Source organism: Trachemys scripta, chromosome 10, assembly GCF_013100865.1.
Source record: "Trachemys scripta elegans isolate TJP31775 chromosome 10, CAS_Tse_1.0, whole genome shotgun sequence".
Classification (NCBI taxonomy): domain Eukaryota; kingdom Metazoa; phylum Chordata; order Testudines; family Emydidae; genus Trachemys; species Trachemys scripta.
Genome location: NC_048307.1, coordinates 7,909,334 through 7,933,456, shown reverse-complemented (window position 1 = coordinate 7,933,456; position 24,123 = coordinate 7,909,334). Strand labels below are relative to the sequence as shown.

The 24,123-nt window shown below is 41.1% G+C and overlaps 1 protein-coding gene and 1 long non-coding RNA gene across 4 annotated transcripts in view; both read left to right on the top strand.

Moving 5' to 3' along the window:
• The window catches only part of USP22 (ubiquitin specific peptidase 22), a 193,723-nt gene that overhangs the window by 131,937 nt on the left and 37,663 nt on the right, over positions 1 to 24,123 (top strand). For both annotated transcript variants that reach the window (XM_034784873.1, XM_034784872.1), the window contains one exon: positions 21,245 to 21,414. In XM_034784873.1, coding sequence (XP_034640764.1) covers positions 21,245 to 21,414 — 170 coding nt within the window. The remainder of the gene's footprint in view (positions 1 to 21,244; positions 21,415 to 24,123) is intronic.
• On the top strand, positions 13,706 to 19,152 carry LOC117884458. 2 transcript variants are annotated; one of them, XR_004647567.1, is made up of 5 exons: positions 13,706 to 18,115; positions 18,224 to 18,294; positions 18,534 to 18,615; positions 18,705 to 18,780; positions 18,875 to 19,152. It is a non-coding gene; the product is annotated as an uncharacterized LOC117884458 (long non-coding RNA). The 2 variants fall into 2 exon arrangements; XR_004647566.1 differs by having other exon boundaries at positions 13,706 to 18,294.

Sequence of the window (24,123 nt, the reverse complement as noted above, 5' to 3'; positions counted from 1 at the left end):
TTATTCTGTTATCCTCTATTGGGAAACAGTCATGCATATTTGCATAGAAAACATTTTAATTTTATAACTTGTGGTGGTTACTAGCTCGCCCTCCCTCATCTCAAATCCCTATGTATGTTATAAAGGATATAATTTGGAAGGCAGCCTTCTCCAGCATGTACAGCAGTAGACTGGTAGTCCAGGACTCGGGCTTAACTCCAAATTTATCATCTGAGTTCCTAGCTATGTAGTATTGGGGATCCGATCTATGATTATTACCTAAAGTAGAAGGCCAAGTTGGGGCTGATCAGTGTGGCGTTGGACAGTCTTTCCAAAGTAATACTGTAATAGCATTTCCCTTGGGAATGCTGAGGTTCTACTTTCTGATGACTGCTAGCCCCTGATTTCTGGAGGTTATTGGAAGCCTTTTATAGGATTCTGCTGACATATTGCAAAAGCATCATTCTTATAGTTCATGATGCTGTCACAGCTACAGGGAAGGCTGCACTTTATAATCCTTTTAGTCTGTCTAGACAGGGGTGGCCAACCTGAGTCTGAGAAGGAGCCAGAATTTACCAATGTACATTGCCAAAGAGCCACAGTAATACGTCAGCAGCCCCCATCAGCTCCCCCACCCCACTCCCAGGGCCTCCCACCCACTGGCAGCTCCGCAGATCAGCGCCTCCCTCTCCTTCCCCACACCTCCCGATCAGCTATTTCATGATGTGCAGGTGGCTGGGGGGGGAGGAGGAGCGAGGGCACTGCAGGCTGGGGGGAGGGGGGGCTAGAAGAAGTGAAGTGGGGGCAGGGCCTGTGGTAGACCCAGGGGTTGAGCAGTGAGCAATTTCCCCCTCCCTTCCCCCCCCCCCCCCCCCCCCCGGGCACATTGGAAAGTTGGCGCCTGTAGCTCCAGCCCCGGAATCGGTGCCTATACAAGGAGCCGCATATTAACTTCTGAAGAGCTGCATGTGGCTTCGGAGCCACAGGTTGGGCACCCCTGGTCTAGAGTGCCCCCTTTTGGAGTCAGGGTTCACTACCTTCACCCCTCTCTGGGAGGAACCACACAGTCCTTCCACTCTGGGTTCCAGCCTTGCTGTTTACCAACTGCTACCCTGATGTGCCCAGCTGGGTTTGGCACCTGTAAGCCCTTTTCCTCTTGGGACCAGTGATTAGCAAGATGATTAAAGTGACTCAAAACCAGCTTCTTCAACATCAGGCATTATTTATTTACCCAAAAGTATATAGCACATGGAACAAAAAGTAAAAACAAACTATATACACAGATTTCCCCTTTTAACTTTCTTTTCCATCTTGGGTGAGCCCTTCTCAGTTGTCTCTGTCTCTGGGGTGGGGAAAAAAGCATGCTCTCTCTGGCAGCATGCTCTGGGTGTGCTAGAGGCCCACCTTTTATTGTCTTTCCTTTTCCCCTCCCCCACTCCAAAACAACTTACCCTCCAAGTCCATTTTGTTCTCTGTCTGGAGCCTGGCAGAACCAGTTTATTCCTCGATGTAGGGGGTTGTCAGCCAGACTTCAGTGGGAGGTGAAGTTTCAAAGAAATTCACATGTGTATTGTCTTTGGAATGTGGTGATTTGGCTTATCGAAAGTCGTTGTCTGCGCTTCCTGCATATAGCCAGACCGCAGCTTAAGTTTGAGTTCAAGCAGGTAGCACTACAAACTGAGCAGGTATAATTTTCATAACAAATAATACAGCTAACTCCCTCATTTTCCACAGATGCCAACAAAACTTCTAAGTGTGAAATGCTTGTTGATCCATTTATTTGTCTACTAGGTGATTATTTAGTGGTAAAGCAGTTCAGTTGCTGCTTTTTTTACTGTTATACTTTGTTGCACTGTCATCTGTCTGGGCGTTAGTTATTAGCTGTATTGAACTAGAAGGATTTACCCATTCCTCATTATTTGTTTGAGCAATTTCCAGAGGGAGTGCAGGCAGTTTGAGTCTTGGTCACTGAACTTTTACCTAAGGAGCTTCAACTACTTTAACTGGACAGTGTTTTAGATGCTGGTCCTTTTAGGACATCTTTATTATTTTGATTGGTTTTTATTATTATTATTTATTTTTATTATTTTAATTGTTGGGAGTACTTCGTAAAAACAAAAAAACCAGGAGCTGCCAGCTGAGGAGTTGTCTATTTAGAGGGTGAAGGATCATTATCAAGTGCATATATAAAGTGTTATTGACTGGACCTCGTAAGCTTTAAAATAACAGAGTTATTACAAATAGTGAACGTTAAGCATGCAGACGTCCCCACATTCATTGTTGTTGCCTTTGGTAGAAAAAGCCTGTGTTCATCGGGTATACTAGAGTAAATAAACAACAATCTTTTCTTTAAACATACTTACACTGCCGTCTGCTCTCATCACTTTCAGACTGTTGCAAATTCCAGTAATCCCCTTAAAAACCACCTTTCCCGATACTGAATCTAGCATAAATTTGTCGCTACCTCCCAATCATGGCCAGACCATGAAGAATGTCCATAATGAGTCAGTAGTTTCCTAGATTTTTTTTTTTTAAATGGAACAAACATTAGACCATTTAATTTTAACCTAGTTAGTTCCTAGTCATTAGATATAGAGCAGAGCTTCCCGTTAGACCAGTAGCTCTTGCGAGAACAAAATTGAGATGGAGAGTGGTCTTGGATTTTATTTACCATGACCTGCTGTTCCATTCCTTGAAATCTGCAGTTAGCATTTGTCCTCTCATGGACAGAAGGTAAACATGCCATATACTGGAACTAGGAAAATGTATAAACAGCATGTGGAATGGCGTATGTGTTGTGGATTATTGGTTGGTTGCTCTGTGCCAAATCACTGGCAATAATTTGTGCATATTAATTCATTTGGATGCATATAGTTTCTGTTGTACAGAAGCCATTGGCAGTTAGCCTACATCTTAAGTTATTAAAACGTGAAATCTGTTTTGAGTGGGGGTAGAAACTTGTATGCAGCATATGGTGTGATATTGGGGAGAAAAAAGAAGGCTGTGGATGAGAATTTTATTTTGTCAGGTTAGTGGGAGTAACTCTTGTTCTTTAAAGATACCATCTGCGCAGGATTTTCATTCTTGCCTCCAGTGTAGATCATGCAGGAACTCTCCATGCTTTTAAATTTGGTTATTGGAGTTTTATTTTTTTACCCTCTGAGTTACCTAAAGACTTGTTTAAGGGCTATTTCCTTGCTAAGCACTTTCCATCTAAGTACCCCAGAGGCCCCAGAACATGCCAGCCCTTATAAATGTGACTGGCAAAACAGCTAGACATGAATTGTTCACTGGCTTCTAACAATCACAGCTCCACCTCCCTTGGCCCCATGCCTCTCTTCTCTGAAGTTGGATATCTTTTATCCCTTTTCCCCGAATCCCTGTCATTACCAAATTACTTGTTTTTATATGCTGCAGTTCCTGGGATTTTGATGTATTCAACATTGGGCTACATTGTGGTTGAGACATGATAGCTCCTATTTCAGTAATTTTTGCTGCTTTAAGAGTTTCTTCAGACTCTTATTCAACTCCCCCATTTTTGTAATCCACTCTTGTGTATTTCCATCCTTAGATTGAATGTAGAGGCACCATTGCCTTAAGGCTTCTGCCCCATTCTGCATCGTATCTCTGTGCTTCATGCAATATAAATGTTTACATATGATTCTTTCAATGCACTCCTTTGTGGTACACTGAAAGATGTTTATTGTTGTTACTCTGGTGCCGGATGCAGCATGGAATGTAGCAATGCTTCATATTTGTTCTGTCTCTCTTCCAGTGGACTCCATCTCTTGATGCTCTAGGGATTAGACAAGCAGATCCATTATGCATCACTATAGAACATTGAGTCCCAGTGACATAAGCAGATGGAATATTCTTCCACCACAAGATTTTGAGTTCTCAGAGTTCCAGATATGTACACTGCCTGTTTCAATAATGGGAGACCCTGAATCAAGTTGGTATAGATTGGTGTCCAGCTGAAGCATATAGGAGAAGACTGGTTCTCTTTTAGATCTTTGTGCATTCATATGGCTTTGGTGCTGAGTGCTTCCAGAGGAGTTCATTACAACTCCCACTATGGAACTTAGTGTCTTATAGCTCCCAGCTTTACTCTAATTGGCCCTTTCAATAGGACAGGATCCCTTCTGTGGGGCTTGGCACTGCATCAACTTCCTCTCTTGAGACTGCTGTGCATTGGTGCCTCCTGTGAACCTGGCCTCCTGCTGCTGCTGCTGTGAGATTTGACACATCTGCTCCTGCTCTGCATGTTGGCACATTAGTGCATCCTCTAGTCTAGAGCGTGGAATTGTTGCACTCTCAGTAAAGCTTGGCACACCAGTACCTCCCCTTTAATCTCTGTGCTGTGCTTATCTTCCAGCACCTTGTGTTCACTGATGACTCAGGCAGGAGCCTCTGAGAACTTGGGAGCTCTCTGAGATTTTGACAGATTCTCAGGATGTCTAAACATTTAGGCAGAATATGGATATATATTTTCTTACTAATGCAAGCTTCTCTCTGGTGCAGTGAGGGGGGATACTCTTTGGGACATCAGCCTTCTCTGTGTTTTCAGTCATGCGTGTTCTAAAGCATGGCCATTTAAACTGAACCAAGAGGATTCTCTACCGGGGTTGTCAGTGCAGTCAGGTCTCTGTAGGTTGGGTTGTTTGATTCCACTATCCTTTTTTGTTAAGTGTGAAATCTCTATTCTAAATTGAGATGCAAGAGGTGCAAAGTCATGACTCCTGTCATAAGAAGCTTTGTCCTCACTGCGTTTTTGCTTGCCACTTAAGGGAGCAATAATGTGGAGCACAAAATAATAATCATCATACCTAGTTCTTCTATAGCGCTTGTCCTCAATCAGTCTCAAAACACTTTACAAAAGAGAGATGTATCATTATTCCCCATTTTACAGAAAAGGAAACTGAGGCAGAGAGGTGAAATGACTTGCTTAATAACTAAAGAAGTGTCCAAATTGCCCCTTGTCAAGAAAGACAAGGATTGATTAGTTTACCAGCTCTCTACTGATCCTGACACATGCTTGTTTACCCAGCTGCAGATGGCAGTGGCTGGCCTGATCGAGTGGGAAGCCTGGCCACAGATCACTTGGCACAAAGACCCCTTGCTCCCCTTAACCCAGAATGTGTCTGCCTGGCAATCTGGTTCCTTTTAGGGCAGTGCTCTAGAGGCATAATGTTTGAGTAGGTGTATTGTGAAGGTCTGCCTTTTCCAAGAAGAGCTTATTACTTAAGTAGGAGTTTATGCTGTGATGTCCCTTCTCAGGGTCAGCTCCAGGCACCAGCTTAATAAGCAGGTGCTTGGGGCGGCAAGGGAGAGGGGGCTGGCAGGTTCCCTCACTCCCTCTAGGAGCAAAGGGCCTGCCGCTAAACTGCCACCGCCGATCGCGGCTTTTTTTTTTTTTTTTTTTTCCAATTTCCCCCCCCCGTTTTTGCTTTTTTTTTTTTTTTTTTTTTTTTTTTGCTTGGGGTGGCAGAAATGCTGGAGCCGGCCCTGTCCCTTCTGGTTCCCTTTTGAATGTCCCCCAGAAAAACTGTTCAACCCTTTTTATTAGTCAGGTGTGTTTAAACATAGACTGATTAGCACTGGATATTTGCTAGATAGATACATTTAATTTCCCTCCCCGCCTCCATTTATTTTTAAAAATCCCTTAATCATCGGACATTAATAAGAGCCTGCCAAAAGTGATGAAAGTTTCTTTTCAGCGACTCTATCCATCTGAACTCAGGTTTCTTACTTGGAAGATCATTTCCAAGTGACAGCATAAAGTGAATGAGCCAAAGTATAGGTACGTCAAAACATCAGACACATACGAGCTAGGTGAGTTCCCGACAATTTGATGCTCGCTGAATCACAAGATCTGACTAGGAAAATCTTCCATAACGTCTTAAAAGGGGTAGAGTCCCAGGTAACTAGCTTTCCCTATGGTACATGTAGATAAGAAAATAATTTTATGTCTGAAATATAGGCAGGCAAAATGCACTAAACAGCAAGTGACAGTAGGAAACTTGATTTTTATTTGTATTAAATAAAATGTGGTCTTTAAATTGCCCAGAGTCTTCACCATTCTCTTTCCCACTCTTCTGCCGGATGATATACACAGCTAAAAGGTTCAAAACAAATTTTGCCTGAAGTGTAAATCCTTAGCTTGAGCTCTTTTTTGTTAACTCTAATTGATTAGACTAGAGTTTGGGAGACTGCACAGTAAATCAATATCGGTTTATTACAGTCATAAATATTTAACAGCTTTTTCAGCTGCAGAATTAACTGAATGTGTGACCTTAGCTTGGGCTTTATATAATTAGTAATAAACACTGTGAGCTTTAGAAATAACTATGTTTGTTGTGCCAGTCCCCTTCCCTTGCAACTGGGCATAGATGTTCTCTCCTTGCCTGGCCTACCTGAAACCAGCGTAGACGGGTAGTATACCTGATCTCATTGGTTTATACCCAGATCACCATTTTCCCCCTTTACACTATGGGAAATCCTCCTTTGCAGAAGACAAAGGAGGCAGTCATGATATCATCAGAGCTACATGAATGCCGCATCAGAACTTGTCAGCAAAAGTTGCTCATGGAGCATTTTTCGTCCTTTGATTGAACCCCTGTAGTTGTTACACCTGTAATGTTCCTTTTCTTCTGTCCTGGAAATGTGGTGGTTACTCCCAAATCACAGTGCTACTAGCAGCTGGCTAGGCTGCAAAAGGTGCATTGCAGAGGAAGATTTTATTTTTACTTGTGGTCTTAACTGTATCTTTATGCTATATAACGATGTCTTTGAAGTTTTTTCCCCCAGAATTATATTGTTTTCATTTAAAAAGAAAAAAGTGTTGCAGTACCAATAGGTTTTAACAAAATCAGAGTTTTAGGCGGTCTAAATAAATATCACCTCACTGCTTTAACTGAGTGCTCAGAGGGCTGACGCGTCCGTTTCCTTTTATTGTTACTTTCTTATTTTACTAGTTCGCTTGTCCTCCAGAGCCAAGACCCACTATTTCTAATGGGGAAAAAAGGGGGGGGGGGCAGGAAAAAAGCCGCTTTTGGAGAAGGGAAAAGTGAAGCTGATATGGAGAGATAGCAGATAACGTGGTCTTGGCTCCCTCTTCTGCTTCCAGTGGCTTTTATAGTTGTCCAGGTTCTTCCTGGTGAAAAAGTGTCTAGATGCCTTTCCTGAAACTGAGAAAGAGCCACTGTAGATGCCTTCTCTAGGGGCCCCTGCTCCAGAAAGAGGAAAGGAAATAGGGTGGTGACTCTCAGGGCTGCCAGCAAACAGGACCTGCCATGAGGAGAAGAACCAGCGCATGGGTGAGAAGCATCCAAGGAAAGCTGCAATCTGGGCAGCATTTACAGGGAAGAAGATGCCCAGGTAGCATGGAAGTGTGTACAAGGAGAGAAGAAAAGAATGAGTGACCAAATGAATTGCAAAAGTACCAGTGTAATTAATTTTCTTCCCTCCCCTCCCCCCAAGGGACAAAATGCATATGACATTAAAGATAGGTTTTAAAAAGTAAAATACCTCAATACTTCCTTATTACTACTTAAACAGGTAAGTAATTGCTGTATTTTCCAAAGGGATGTTTCATAATTGCATATAAGAAAGTAGGTTGATTGTGCAGTCATGAATGGAAGAGAAGTTGCTCTGTTAGACTATCTTTCTATTAAAGTGTTGGAAGGCCCCTGTCTTAGTGAATCAATAAACAGCAAGAGTGTTTTAGAGACTTTTTTTTTTTTTTTGTTCTGTGTAGAATATTCTCCCAGGAATGTTTGGTGAGGACGTTGGCATTGAAATATGGACTTACCTCAGTTTCCATTTTTGCTGAAGATGTCAGTGACATCCTGGCTTGAATCGTGCATTCAGATTGGGTATTTTTCTCTCTTGTAAAATAAAGAATGGAAAGTCCTTATATATGAATGTCACAGGTGTACAAACCTTCTAATATGGGGAAACAGTAATGCCTTGAACAATATACTTGCCACTTTAAATTCTCCAGGGAGTTGTATTGATTAATATTCTCTGGATAACCAGGATTTAAAAAGAATCCGGTCCTGAAGAATAACTCCGTGTAAATCTGAAGTTTGTCTCTCTCACCAACAGAAATTGGACCAATAAAAGCTATTACGTCACTCACCTTGTCTCTCTAATATCCTGGGACCGACAGAGCTACAGCTACATTGCATAACTGCAAAGGAACATTGGCATCTGTTCTTGTGTTATATAGCTTAGATACATTTGCATTATCTGCTTCCTTTGTATTTTTGGTACATAAATTTGTGAACAGGTCTAGTATTTGTGCTTGTGTTCAGAGTTCCATGTTGTAGCAGCCACTTGGAGCGTTTTCAGAAAAACTGTGTGGTTCACTGTGTTGAGAAGAAATCTTAACCCATCCCCAGTAAATAATGAGTACTAAGAATTTAAGCTAGGATTTTTTTTTTTTTTAAATCTTGTGGGTTATCTTTGAGGTATTCTGTACTGTTTAACTTCTTAGATCTGATTTGGTTATTGCGTGTGGTGTCCATTGTGGCCCTCTTTGTGGTATTGCTCAAGTTGTATTTTCAGCAAAGCTTACCACTAACTGATGAGCTGTTCCCCTGGCACACCAGCCTTAAGAAAAAACACTCATAATAAAGCATCCATTCTACTGTATTCCATGGTTGCTCCCTGAAACAGCCTAGCTCATGGGAAGGGTTGCTCAGCATTTCTTTGATTTGCTCCATAGTGACCTCTACAGTAAGTCAGCTGCTGTTTAAATTAAGGAGTAGACTCACTTATCCTTTAAAATCTGTCTTGCACCAATCCACTGGATTTTTATATATATATATATATATATATATATATATATATATATATATATAATGAGTCTAAACTTCTGCAGCATACAGACGATGAATTCCTAGTTGCTTAGCACTGCACACTTCTTTCCATTTATTTATTGAATAAAAACATTTCTAACCACTTTTCTTTTGGTTGACAACTCTCCAATGAGTTTAAAACATTTCTGTTACCAGCCTATGGGTTCTGTCATTAATATACAACAGAGTACCCCATGTGGAAATCCCAGCTCCTGACTGAGACACATTAATTCTGGGGTAAGGCCTTCTTTGATGATAATAGTTAGAGACATGCATTTTTCCTACATAGCTCTGGTTACATCTGCCCTGGGAGCTAGGGGTGTGATTCCCAGTTCCCGTAGACATAGTTGTGCTATCTCTTATCTGAGCTAGCAAACTAAAAATTGTAGTATAGGTGGGGTAGCATGGGCAGCGATGGCATGGACTGGCTGCCCTGAATACATACTTACAGGGTACAAGAGAGTTTGTACTCAGGGTAGCTAGCCAGTGCCGCTGCTGGTATTCATGCTATGTCAGCTATGCCACTATTTTTAGCACGCTAGCTCAGATGAGAGCTAGTATGAGTATGTCTACAGGAGCTGAGAATCACACCCTCAACTCATAGTGTAGGCTTAACCTATGACTGAGAATAACTCAGTTTCTGTATCTAACTGGCTATATTAAGGGTACTCTTTGAATCTCAGCTCTCTTGTTAAGGTTTTTTTTTGTAATCATTATTTGAAATTGTGGTTCTCTAGCTAGGCTACCATTGCAGGTTTGCCTGCTGGGTCTGTAGTTGAGTGCTGTGAAACTACCTTGGAATTGATATTAATTGATGATACAGATTGATGCAAGGTCACTGCAGAGCTCCTCCAGCATTGATTTGCAACACTGCTGAAGGCTGTGGACTTAAGTTTCTTCCCCAAGTTCTAGTAGGTAGGTGTCAGAAGGCGACTGTATTGGAGTGCAATAGCCAGTTAAAATTTATGCCTACTGCATCTCTTCGTCATCCACTGACTTTTTTTTTTTTTAATGAGTGGATGCTTCATTGGGATGTAACCAGTTATGTTTTCTAAAGTAACTACAACATTGCCGTAAGGCACATATATATGCCACAAAGTACTATATGTGTACAAGGGGCTTAAGCTATGGTTGCTATAGGAACCTTAACTGAAGTACCTGAATGTTTAGCTTTTAAACTGCCATTTTAACATGGGCTTTTTCAGATTAAACACCTAGAAATGTGAGCTGACATGCATATAACATTTTTGTGTGGTATTTTGATAATCTAAAAAGTGGGGAATTACTTTCTTTAAAAAATCATGGGGGCAAGAATGACTCTTTAAGAAAAATAAGTACATTGTGAAGCATCTGGAAGCTTGCCTCCTTGTAGCTAGTAAGGTCACAGCTTTGCAATTGCCATGTAAGATACATATCCAAGTTTGTATGTGCCATCAGAACAAGTTGCATTTGGTAAATTCCATGAAATTGACTGACTGAGGTCAACTGCAGCTGGCACAGGAGGAGAAAAATGTATTGTGTTAATTAGGTAAACAAATTGGTAATGAGGATGAAACCCAATTGTTTTTGGTTGGTTGTCTGTGACATTTTTAAAACAACTGAGAGCTTTCTATTCTGTTCACAAGTCCATCCATGTGGAAAATCTTCCTTCTAGAATCTAACGATATATGTATTTTCCAGGTTAAGCAGCATATCTGAGTCACTTGTATTTTTTCAGGAGGGGAGAGTTCTTTATATTTTATTACTATCCAGATGCAATGGATTGCCAGGAGTGTGTGTAGGTGGTACATATCAATTCATGGTGTATATTTATAAATATGTGGGTTTTTTTCTTGCTGGATTTTGATTTAAGATCCTCCATAGCTACCATCTTAATATATTCACTGCGGAATCCTTCCCTCCCTCCCCCCATACTAGCAAAAGATTTCTATTATGCAATCAGTTATTTCAACCATAATTCAAATAATGAAAAAAAAGTTACAGAAAACTTTTTGCATGGTGTTTAAAAATTCAGATAGATGGATTTCATTTTAAAATCCAAATGTTGAGTTTTGCCACTGAAATTTGTACTCTTGCCTATGTGCTATGTGTCTTTTCTAATATAGTTGCTCTGCAGCTATTCAATGTGGAGCAAGCGTTTAATGGCTCTAAAATAGTCCTCTAGTTTAGTTTATCTGTTACTGGCTCTGGTTCTTGATAGTGTTTCCTGTTGACTTGTTCTTCCTTTAAATTCTTCTAGCTCTTGCATTAGTTGTCTTCCTCAATAAAGCCCTTATACTTATATTCAAGAGGGAAAATGGACCCATTCCAAATTTAGGAACAGGTCAATGGTTTTGTTTTTTTTACAGGTAATGGACAACCAGCTTATTTCTACTCTGTAACTCATCTAATTAAAATACAGGGACACTACCTGTTCGGTTCTAGAAGAGCTCTTTTGTGAGCTGAGCTTCAGAAGCCAGCTAAGAGCAGAAGCATTAGTGACGCTCTCAGAACCTCCTTGTTGGTTTAACAGTTTTGTTTGTTGAGTTAAAAAATGGAAGTGGTGATAAAAGTATATTCGGATGGGTTTGCACTTAAATGCTGTGCAGAAGAAGTGGGTTACAGGAGGGATTTGAATCAGTCGGAGCCTAGGGCAGGGAGGTGATTTCAGGGATAAGGAGTGATGACAACATCCACAGGTGAGTGAATCCAGGGAGCAGAATGGGGAGAATAAATATAGTGTCACCCTTAAACTTGACCTTCCCCCAAAAGTCACTAACAGCCTCTTGCTTGTCATTTCAGTGGAGGGGAGAAGGCAGAAGCCCCATTGGAGAGATTGGATGAAAGTCAAAGGGGAAGGAAGGGCAGGGCTGCCCAGAGGATTCAGGGGGCCTGGGGCAAAGCAATTTCAGGGCCCCCTTCCATAAAAAAAAGTTGCAATACTATAGAATACTATATTCTCATGGCGGGGCCCCCGCAGGGCCTGGGGCAAATTGCCCCATTTGCCCTCCCTCTCTGGGCGGCCCTGAGGAAGGGATGTGGGCTCGAGAGGCCATAGCTAGAAAGAGGTAGTGTGACTGAGTGAAAGCTCCCTATGGATAGGGGAAAGAGTGTAATTGAATGTAGAGGAAAAGGAGCCAGAAGGGAAGGAAAAGCGGTTGAAAATCAGGCAAGGAAGGAATATGGGAAGGCAAAAATCTCATCTGTATTATCTCTTCCCTAAAACTTCATTATAAAGCTGTCCAAGCTCAACTGCCAGCCAAGGTAAGATCCATTCTGAATGCCTCTTCATCAAATGTTTGAGTACAACACTTGAGCTTTCTTATGCAGATAACCCTTTCAGGAAGTTATTCTTGAGGAGCAGTGAAAGAAATGTGTTGTCTGACTATGAAAAAATGTATGTGTTAAAGGTGCTCTGACTAGAGATGACTTCATAAAAACGAATCTGTATTTGGTGGTCTCGATTCATTTTACTAGTTGGCAAATGTCAAAATGATGAAAACCTTCCCCATAGTTGACCGTTTTGGCCATTCCAGCAAAATGCAAATATTTCCAAGGGATATTTAAATCCAAACTATTTCATTGCTCCATTTAAAAACATTGAGTTACTAAGTTTTGGGCCTAAACCGCCCAACTATGTTCCTTAACCAGCAATGAGGATCATTATACATTTCATCACCTCGTTCCCATTAGATATAGCGGCAACAGTCTACAAAAAGCCTACTACTTGTTTATACCTTACTGTGATATATTGAGCAGATAACTCAATGTATCAAACTCAGTCCCTGTTGCAAGGAAGTAGCAACAGTCTAAGCAAGTTACTGAAACTCGTCAGTTGCATTACACAACACAGCATCATAATAGATTTGGGTGATGCAAAACACTAACAATCAAACAACTTGGTAGATGTTGCCTCTAACGTGATGACACGTAACAAGAATGAAGAGACATTTAGTTGTCTTAATCGGAACACACACACAATCCAAAGGACACAGCTGCTGCTCTTGCTAAAATAGAAAGCATAGGATCCTAAGAGCTGAAGTCTGTTAAATTTTAATTTGGCTTCCAATCTTGGATATGTGCATTGTTTTTCAGTAGCACTGTAAGTAGAATGGAAGATGAGTGTACTTAGATTAAGTTTAATCAAGTAGCAATAATGAGAGATGGATGTTTTGTTGCAATCCGGAGCACATTAGGAATTAGAAACACAGGTAGTGCCATATCATTTCAGGCCAAAGGTCCAGTTACTGGTATCCAGTCTCTCAGTAGCCCATACCAAGCACTTCCGAGAAGAATGTAAGATTCCCCATAGCAGCTGATTAGGCAATAGTATGCTTTTGGGAAAGATTATTCGTGACTTCAAGCAGTTAGTACTTGTTTTATATCCTGAAGCATGACGATTGATATCCCATATAAACTTTTATTCTAGATAGTCTAGACATTTTATAGAGAGTTCTTATGTGAAGCCTAGTAAGGTCTGTCCTCCATCATAATCTTGTGGCTGTGAGTTATTTACAGTTTAATTACTCATTGTGTAAAGTATGTTATAAATTAGTTGCCTTTTAATGTAGTTGAGTATTCCCTTGTTTTTTGTATTATAGCACAAGATATAATAGGAGCTCCTGATTGACTTTTTCTAGACTGTTCATTATATTTAGATACCGCTGTCTTGCCATTGCTTACTTTTCTTCCCAACTAAATTATCTTAATCTTTTTAATCTCTCATATGGAAATATTTCTAAGCCTCAAATCCATTGCCCTTTTTGGTTCCTTTTCTATCTAGTGCTGTATCCTTTTAAAGATGAGATGACCAAAACTGAACAGAGTACAAGGTTTTTTTTTATAATATTTTTAGTTTTAGTTTCTTGCTTCAGCCTTACTTTCTTGTTTGTATTTGTGACTGCCATTGCACATAGATCTAATGTCTTCAGAGAGCAGTCCTCAAAGATGCTTAGGTCATCTTTTCCTGAACTTTCACAGTTAGTTTATAACTCATATGCATATCTGCATAGTTCATATTGTTCCTTCCGGCATGAACTTCCTTGTACTTGTCCATGTTGCGTTTCATCTGCCATTCAGATCACCTATCTTTGTTGGATCCTTTTGGAGTTCCCTAGAGACACGTTTAGGCCTGACTAATCTAAACAGTTTGGACATCTATAAACTTTTCCATCTCATTGTTCATTGCCACTCTTCTTCAAGTTCACTAATATGCTAACTAACACCAGTCGTAGTATAAATGTTTTGGGCAACCCTGTTAACTTTCTTTCATGTTGAAAATTGACCATTTATACCTGAACTTGGTTTTCTGCATTGTAACCAGTTTCTGATCTGACAGAATTTATTAATTTCTTCACTTACCTTTTATAAGCCATCATTTGGGCATTGGCTTACTGCCCTTTCTCTGTCTTCTCTGTGACACCACCAGCTAGCTCAACACGTAACCTGTGGGTGCAGGAGAGATCAGCTGGTAGATGACTGGCCCAGCAAGATAGCAGGGATCAGGCAACAACCATGCTGCTGCTCCTGGCTACCTGTTCTGCAGACTAGGTGATGAGTACACCCCTTTGACTGACAAATGGGCCCAGGTCTGCAGAAGAATGGATCTGGCTTTAAGCTGCATCTGGGCCACAGCAAATTCACTTTATTTTTAGGTGTCTTTAACCTTACCCTGAATAGGAAATAACTGCCCTCCTGCTATGGCTTCCCTGCTATCTGCAGGGCATTTTTGCATGGTTGCAGGTCACTGCACAGATAAACTGGCTCACAGTTAATGACAGCCAGATATTTACAGATGTTCCAGGTTTTGTGTGTAGATCTTTGTGGACTCGCAATTTGAAACTTAATTCTTGTGTACATTTGCCAGTAAGAGGAAATTACCTACCCCTGTATTATACAGGCATCATTTTGTCTTGTGTTTTATTCCTTACAACTACAAAATCCAAAAGTTCAGTTATCCAGATGTTAAATACAATTTACATAACTTGCATGTCCAACAGGTCAGTTTTGCCTGTTAAGGTGGCACTTGTTTGAGGTGTGTTGTTTTTTTCCCTGCTCTGGCAGGCTACAGAACAACACAATATTTGGGGGGGGGGGGGTTTCCCCTGAATTTCTTAAGCGTATGTGAAAGGAAAACATTCTCCCAGACTTCCATTCCACCTCTGTTCCTCTTATGGGCATCCTGGGACCGAAACCACCTCCTGGTTGCTGCACGGTTCCTCCTAGTAAAGTACCACAATACAGTTCATTGGCTGGTGTTTCAGTTCAGCAACGTACTAGGTCACACAAATGTCTTCTATCTCCACCATCAAAGCTTTGTGGATTTTTTTGTTATTAATGAAGCTCAGCTCTTACCTGGTTCTTCTGGAAGAGTGCCCTCATTTAACTATGCAATTCCTGACCTGACCAGGAACAATGACAATTACTCCTACCATCTGGGCAAGCATGAAGAAGTTAAACTTCTTGTTAACTTACAACAAGCACAGGTCCAATATGTTTCACTCTAACTACCTACCTTCATACATAGGGGAAGGAGAGAATTGGTTTCTCAAAGCAGTCAGAACGTTTTTAAGATTTGAAATATATATTGTATGTCAATTTGCAGTTTTACTGGCACTGCTGATTTTTGTGATGTAAAAAAATACAGCATCCATCTTGATGATAATACATTTTGAAATGTAAAGAGGACATGAAATCTAATAATAATTCCTGCTGGTTATTGTTTCCCTGAAACAATAAAGTACTCTTCCTCCCTCATCTCTCCAAAAGCAGGTGACTTATGATGTTGACAGAACTCAGTAAAATCTCAGAATTAATTGTGGGGAATTTCCACATCAAAATATGGGCTGCTGTCTGCAGAAGTCTCCTGTTAGTAGTAATATAAATAGTGGTGATAAATAAATTCAGCATCCTAACTCTACCTGCATAAGAGAGATTTGTATTGGCGTTTAAAGAAGGTAACTAGTGCACCTTCCCAGACACCAAGCATCTGCAGAAACCCTTTTTCCTTACAGCAGACTATTAAGGTGTTTGTTCTCTTAAAATAATTAGAAGAAGAAGGTGAGTCGCTGATTTAGTCTAGAGGCTTGTGGTTGGATTTTTTTTTAAGCTTGGCTGTGATGAAATTTTTACTGTAGCTCTGTGTTAAACTGTTGACAAACTAAATGAATTCCCAGCTGTTATCTTCTAGTTCGCGCATGAACCATGCTACAAGAAATCTTAGATACAAATCTACTCTAACTTGATTCTCAACTGCTTTTACTAAGCATCTCTTTTCCTAGCCACAGAATTCCTTCTGCCCACAGCAACCTTGTTAAGTGACCATTAAACACAAAGAGGGAGAAATGACTTCTCTTATGGCTAAGGCACTGAACTGGAGATTAGGAGAGTGTGTTCAGTTTCCAGCTTTGCCACAGACTTCTTGTGTGATTTGGACCTGTATGCCATTTTGCACAAGGGGATAATAACCCTCCCTACCTCACAGGGGTCTTGAGAGGGTACAGTAAATTTAAAAAAAAAAAAAAAAAAAACTTGGGACGTGCTCAGGTACTACTGTTCTGATTGGGGTATTGTAAGTACCTACAACCACAGTCAGCCCTCTCAAAAGGAACACACCAGACTAAACAATGAAGAAGTGGAAGCCTCCAGACAACATTTTAGAAGCATCAGAATTAATCAAAAATGCATGTTAGTGGTTAGGTTTTGACAGCCAAAGTGACCACTAATTTCACAAAAGGTCATGCTCTTTCATGTGTAGGCTTACATGCCAGTCATTCAGTGTTTTCTCTGTGAATTTCTAGTTTCTGTAGCATGCCCCAACAGAGAGCACTGGTGTACTGACTCCCTCTCCAGAATCTATGAAAATGATTTTATCTCATTAATCACATCAACCACCATTAACACAGATAACATGTCTGCTGGCATGGTGGGACATAATAACAGGTGTGTCAGCCTCCACTTCCATTCAAACCTGGTTGAGGTCCATGATCGCTTATCTGGTCTGGTAATGTATCGTCTGCACCTGAAACAGTGTGGGGAAGAGGTGGGAGTGGCAGAGGAAAGCCTGTGAGTTCTTTGCTACTAAGTAGTAGGGCCGTGTGTCTCTGAAACGGAGCTTCAGGAAGATGTACAGTAATGATATTGCACTTTTCATTGCATGGATGTAGTCTGGAAGGCCCATCTTGGGTGGCCAATTGTGTTTTCTGGAAACCTTCATTGCCAAGTCCTCCTGTTTATTTTCAGGGATGACCTTTTGGATCACTTACTCGAGCATTTCTGCAGGTACTTTCTCTACTTGTATTGGCTTCCAGAGTTGTTTGAAAGAGCTTCAAGAAGCCACTGATGCCAGGCAGAGAACTAAGTTATTCATGCTAGTGTAACCGCACAGGGACCTGTACTTATACGTCATACTTTCAGACTCTCCAATTTGAGCTGCTTCTGGGTTTCAACATGGTACCTCTTTGTCAGGATGGCCTGTCCTCTGGCCTTAACATATCTGCCCAGAAACTGGTATCAACAGTGATGGTCCCAATTTATGCCTTAACCAGAAAGCATGTTAAAGACTTGACTGGAGCGCGCAATGCTTGTGGATTCATAGCATTGCTTTGGCTGTGGTCCTCCTTTCAAATGCTATCAATCCAATGCTGGTCTGCACAGTTGCTGATCTCCCAGTAGTGAAACCCTTGCTGTTTTAGGTTACCTGTATGTGTGGGCATGAACAACCAGTGTTCTGATTTTCCACGCATTCTTGCTAAGTATACAGTAACACAATATTGTAGGTCTCTCTATAACAAGCAATTTTTAAAAAATATGTTGATGGAAGAAGAGTGAAGAACTACAGATTATTAAGGTAAAGCAAGTGGTTAGCACCCAATTTTGAGAACTTTGGAAAAAGGGATATATAATTTCTCAGATGCACAATCCATGCTCAAGGTGTTGAAGACCTAGCTTCATTCATATCCTCCTGCCTGTCCATTATGTAATGGACCACTAAAAAGAGACACATGATGTAGGGTGCTGAAGAGTGGCCACACAATTTTTTTTTGCTGTTTGCATTTTTACCATGCATTACGGTATGCCTTTTTCACAGTGATGGTATTCATTTATTTCCAGTTCTTCCTTTCTCCGACAGTAAGATTAAAAAGGAAATCAATACCATTATACAGAATGAGCTCACAACCCAGAAACACACAGGTCTGTGCCTATAATATGTATTGTACATCTTCAATGTCTGCATTTCTCAAGTCCACTCCAGAGACAGTGCACTGCAAGCATGAATGGAAACATAGAAAGCTAAGGTACTGTAAAATACAGCAAAGAGTCTGCACAACACAGCAGCCAGTTATGTTAGCTCAAAGTTGAATGCCATTGGCAGTCTTAACAAATGTATCCGCTCCTCCCCACAGGCACTGTCCTATGGTCAGATACTGATGAAGAAGAATGGTTGCCCCAAGCAAGAAGGGACGATGCAGTAGAGGTTTCTGGATTTATTCTTCTTCTAATGATATGAAGCATGCTAAACATATTGCCATGTATTTTAGTCAGCTTAGACATCACAAAACAAGTCACTAAACTTCTTGGGTTAGATTATAAGGAGAGGCAGAGGCCCCTCTATGATTTTTATGGCCCAGGTACAGCATAAGGCATCTCTGCCCTAAGACAGTCTTTCATTTTACACTACCTGTTATGTCTTCAACATCATTTTTTCTTTTTCAGGAATTACAAACAGGAGTATTTTGAACCAAGTCTCAGCCACAGTTGACCCGATGTACATAAAATTTGACCGTGTTTTTCCAAGGTAAGGATGCTGTAATCATTACAGGAGAACATTGAGCTGTGGTGCAGTATCTTACCTCTCATTCAATGTACTGTACTATTTCTTTTCAGAAAACAACTCAAATCATATTGTGGCTGCTGCATTCATTGCTGCCTGAGGGCTACACTGAGTGTGCACCCCAGCCAAGTAAGTCCACATCTTTTTCTACCAAGCTCCATTTGCAGAGTGGTCATTAGGGTCAGGGGTATCTAAATTTCAGCACTATCTCTGTGTGTTACAGGTCGTCATATCTCAACTCAGTCAAGCTATTATGGCTCCATATGAAGCACTACATTTGGACGCATGCAAAACTGACATCAGAAGAATTTGTGCAACCACGTAGAGAGTAACCAAGCCAGCCTTCTGAATAGGGAAATCTGCGGCTTGTCGTCTGGTGACCATCTTGAAGAAGGTGCTGCCTGTGATCATAGCAAAGCAAGGTTCAGCCAGAGGCATGTAATATACAGTGCTCAATAAATGAATTTAAAAAAGCTGTCTATACTGTTTATCTTTATTTGGAAGCACTAAATCAGACACCAAAAACAAAAGTAATAGGATATAAATACCTATGTGCAATACCATTTTTTCTGCTAAATAGAGAGAGCCTCCAGGGATCCCGTCACAGGCTTCTGTACAGCACAGACTTAGTTTCAATTCTGTCACTAATTATAGGGGCTAATGTTTGCAAGGGAAAATGGAAAGCGACTTTCTCATGCTTAGACAAGCACTGCTGCTCAGACAGACAAGTGCTAAATATCCCCTGCCAGGGATTTCCCAAGGCCTCAGTCATTGCACAGCAAATATAGTTAGTTCTAATCTAGTGATAACAGGAGGGGCTAAGAAAGCACTGTTGATCAAAGACAATGACTTTTACCCCAGCATGAATATCTCTGTATCTCGACATGATGCACAGAGACGGGTGAGCTAGTCAGAGGATTGTTAAGCCGTCTGCAGCATCATACTATACTTCAGTGTGCTACGACAAATTAACTATTTAACAAGTTGCTAATGTGGCTCATTCAGCTGCTCTGCCTCCCAGCGTGATAATAAAACAAATGATTACAGTGTGCTTCCTGCCCAACAGAAATTACTGTCATGTAAATGGAAAACTTTATGCGCTGCACTACAGAATAAACAGAAGCAACAAGATGTTGGAGGGGCAGGGCAGTGTCATATTGCATGCTGGAGGGATGATTTAGGAGAGCTGTGTATCCATCACCTAAATTCAATATGCAATTCAACACAGTAATGTCTACGGTAACCTAGCAACGGGACCACACGCCCCTCCTGGTGAAGGAAGCTAAAAGGCTTTTTGAGCACTATCTGGTGTATTGCAAGAGAACTGCAGCATTTTTAATCACCTCCGCATTGCCACCTGGTGTCTTTTCATGGAATGGCAGGAAAATTCTCCAGTTCTGGCAGATCATTTCTTCTCGGGTTTGCAGTGCCTCCAACAGCTCCATTTGTATTGCACAAGAGGAAATGCGTTCATTTTACCTGTCACTAATATCAGAAGTGTGAAGGAATCTACCAGTGCATTTTCTCTTGTTTTGTGGGAGTGTCTTTGAGGATCGTTGTATATTTAAAATAATCATGTTCGTCCTCATGATGCTTTTCTTTCTGGCTCACAGCTACTTCATAGAGGTGGTTGTGTCAGAATCTTGGGGACAAACACAAGGAGCTGAGTATGATTTTCTTCTCAAATGAGCTTTGCAAACAACTGCAAAGCGTTCCCCATTTGTGGCCACTTCGTGGTGTGCAACAAAGGGGTTTTCTTGAAGCATCTTGGCTTTCCCGCACAAGATATTATCTCTGGGCATTATAGGGCATACCTGCATTTGGCTTCTGTGGGGTTGAACCCAGATCTCTGTGCTGTTAATTAATGTTCGCTTGTTTTTTATTTGAGCTGAGCTAGGTAGCAACATCCTTAGAATCTTTTACTTAATTTAAAGGTGCTGTGTTCAGACAGCCAACCTCTGTAAAATCAGCACTGTTATAAACCGGCCTCATGGCCTGGGTACAGTCTGCCACCATCATTACCATCTCCTCATCTGCACAGCAGAGTAGGAAAAACAACCCCCTTCTCGTGATCTACGATGTGTTTCAGACAAGAAAATTGTTATTGCAAGATAAAATGGTACATAATAAAATTACAGAAGCATCTTTTGGCCTAGTGCCCTACATTAAGAAAATCTTTTGTGATAAGCTGTGAATATTTTTATTTGCTTCAGTTGATCAACATTATGGCATGTTGACAAAATGTGTCTTTCTAGGTGTCTGGAGCATGCCTGTTACCATACTCTTTAACCATTAGCTTCTTTGATCAATAACACAAGTGGCAATTCAGTTTTTTGTTGGGGGGGTGTTGTTTTTGGGGTTCCTCCCTAGCCCCACAAAACCCGCATTGCAAAAAAAAAGTTGTAAACTTGTAGCACTTTCTACTTTACTGGTGGCTGAATTGGTCATAAATTCTTACAGGATATAAAATCTTCTAAGACGTTGGGGGGCAGCATTTTGAATATCAAAAGATGCAAATGACTGAAATGCTCAGTTCAGTTTTGTTTTTAACTCAGCAGTACTTGTACTTCCCCTTCCCTTTCTCTCTTTATAGGTCTACGAGGGCTAATCAATCTTGGGAACACATGTTTTATGAACTGTATTGTCCAGGCACTTACCCACACTCCACTACTGCGAGATTTCTTCCTCTCCGACAGGCACAAATGTGAAATGCAAAGCCCCAGCTCATGTCTGGTCTGTGAAATGTCTACACTTTTTCAGGAGGTGAGTGCCATTCCCCACTACAGCATCATCCTGTAACTTTCCACAACTCTTCTGATGCAGAGAGGCATCATAAATACATTTCATTTACATTATCAGATGGCAAAATAAAGTGATAAAAAGGGAATGTGAATTTGTCGTCAAAGAATAGTTGAATCCAATCCTGTGGTCCTTATTCAGGCAAAGCAGCCACTGAAGTCATTGGGAGTTGTCTGAGTAAGGACCGAGTCTGAAACATTGTAAGGGCACTGTTAAAGCTAAGTGAGTGCATCTTATAAATAAGGTCCAAGGTCTAACTGAGGAATCTAACAGGCTCTAGTGGTGGAGAGAAGAGTGAGCGAAACTAGAGTATGTACCATTGTAGCTTAAGGCACTGGGTTACTTTAGTTAGTGTAAATACTGTAAGGATCTTAATTCTCTGTATTCTTTCCTTTAAAAACATTTGCTAGCCTCTTCTATACCAAAACACGCTAATTGCAGGAGGATAATTGGAAGCATGTTGGTACAGTATGTACACATGAATAGGTGCCAACTCCATGGGTGCTCCAGGGTTTAAGCACCCACCGAAAAAAAAAAAATAGGGAGTGTTCAGCACCCACAGGGCCGGATTAATCTGTTGTGGGCCCCACCCCTGCTCAGCCTCCTCCCCCAGAGGCCCCGCCCCATCCAGCCTCTTCCCCCTGAGACCCCTCCCACTGCTTGCACATGGGCAGGGGGAAGGGGGGAGAAGAGGAGCACCCACCGCCAAAAACAAAGGCCATTGCCTGTTTGTACATATACTCTTTCCCTTTGTTCAACAAAATGCCTGGCTTTGCAGTATACCGGGGTAGGCAACCTATGGCACGCGTGCCGAAGGCGGCACGCGAGCTGATTTTCAGTGGCACTCACACTGCCCGGGACCTGGCCACCGGTCCGGGGGGACTCTGCATTTTAATTTAATTTTAAGTGAAGCTTCTTAAACATTTTATAAACCTTATTTACTTTACATGCAACAATAGTTTAGTTATATATTATAGACTTATAGAAAGAGACCTTCTAAAAACATTAAAATGTATGACTGGCACGCGAAAACTTACATTAGAGTGAATAAATGAAGACTCGGCACACCACTTCTGAAAGGCTGCCAACCCCTGCAATATACCTTTCTGAAGTTTCCACCTCCTCTCAGTAGGCTTTTGCTGCATGATAGGCATTGAAAGATATTTACTTTTGTGAGTCACTGTGTTGAAGGTACTTTTGCAGTCTTATTTCTGACTCAGAAATATAAGGCCACATGACAGGATTGTAGGCGACTTTGATTTTAGGTTTTAAGATGAACTTTCTTCATCTGCCCTGTGCCTTTTCCCCCTTCGTGAGAGACCTGCCTTCATGGTAAGCAAAAGAAATGCTCAGAACTTTTCTTTCCTTGGTGTAAACCGTAGTTTATGCTGTTACAAGGTAAGTGAATGTTGCTTCGAAATAATATCTGTATTCAGAGTGTATTTTAGTATACAGGCGAGTCTCATCTTACGCGCATTTAACATGCGCAAATTCAGCTTTGCGCGGTTGGCAAAAACAAAAAACAAAACCCGAGAAAAATAACAATTTAAATACTCTACCTGTAGTGCGGGCGATTCCGCCCACCATTACACTCAATGTAATTTTGACTATACGCAATTTTCGCTTTATGCACTGACAGCGGAACGTAACCCTAGCGTAAGATGAGACTCGCCTGTATGTTTATATTTCATGGCATAGAAGTCCAGGCCCACCTAAAATCTATTTACTGCTATTCAGTAGGTTTCAGTTCGCCAAAGATAACTCTCCTGTTTGTTGTAGATCAGTCAATCTTGTGTGGGGAAGTGAAGTCCTTTTTTAAGTGTTCTACTAGGGCGTTGTTGGTTTCTGAGATAGTGCTTAACATTTATATATAGCAATTTACGCTTTCAAAATGCGTTACAAACATTAACTAATTACATATTAAACTTCCTGTATGTGGGCTCATTTCCTATTTACTACTGAGGATGTTGGACTAGAGGTGGGAGGGAAGGAAGGGAAGGAAAATGTGCTACTGTAGGTAGCAGCTAGAGGATTATTCATACTAGATGTGGTAAATCAGAATAGCAAGGGTAAGGGGATACCACTCTGCATAGGTAGGTATTCCAGGCACTGAGTGTAAATACCGATTTCTGTTGGCTATCAATTTGCAAATCTGATTTGATTTGTAAAAAGCCAAGTATATAGGTACTAATACCATCTACCGTCATCTTGATGTGCCTTCCTCAGATTGATATAAACATTATGTCATCCCATTGGCTTGTAATAATTTTGGTGGTCTGTTAGCACTACCGTCCTTTTAAAAAGGGGTGGATGGGAGAGGGGGACATGACTACCATGTCATGAATTGGGGGTGAGATTGGAAAAGCTGCCTGGGGAGCTGGGGATGGTGATTTATTCTTTGGTTTGGTGTCGTGTATAGGAGCTCCATTCATGGAGCTGGACCCCATTGTGCTAGGCATCGTACAAACCCGGAACCAAAAAACTGTCCCAGTCCTGAAGAGGATTTAAATGCACAACTTGCATCAATTTCCGTGTGGATTACGCTTCTAAATTCCACAGGCAGTTTTGAAAATCTCCGTCTACATTTTCCTCAAATCAAAATCCATACCTATGTTTTCACAGATTCTTGTGTAATTCATATTGTGAGGCTGCTGATACCATGAATGAGTATAG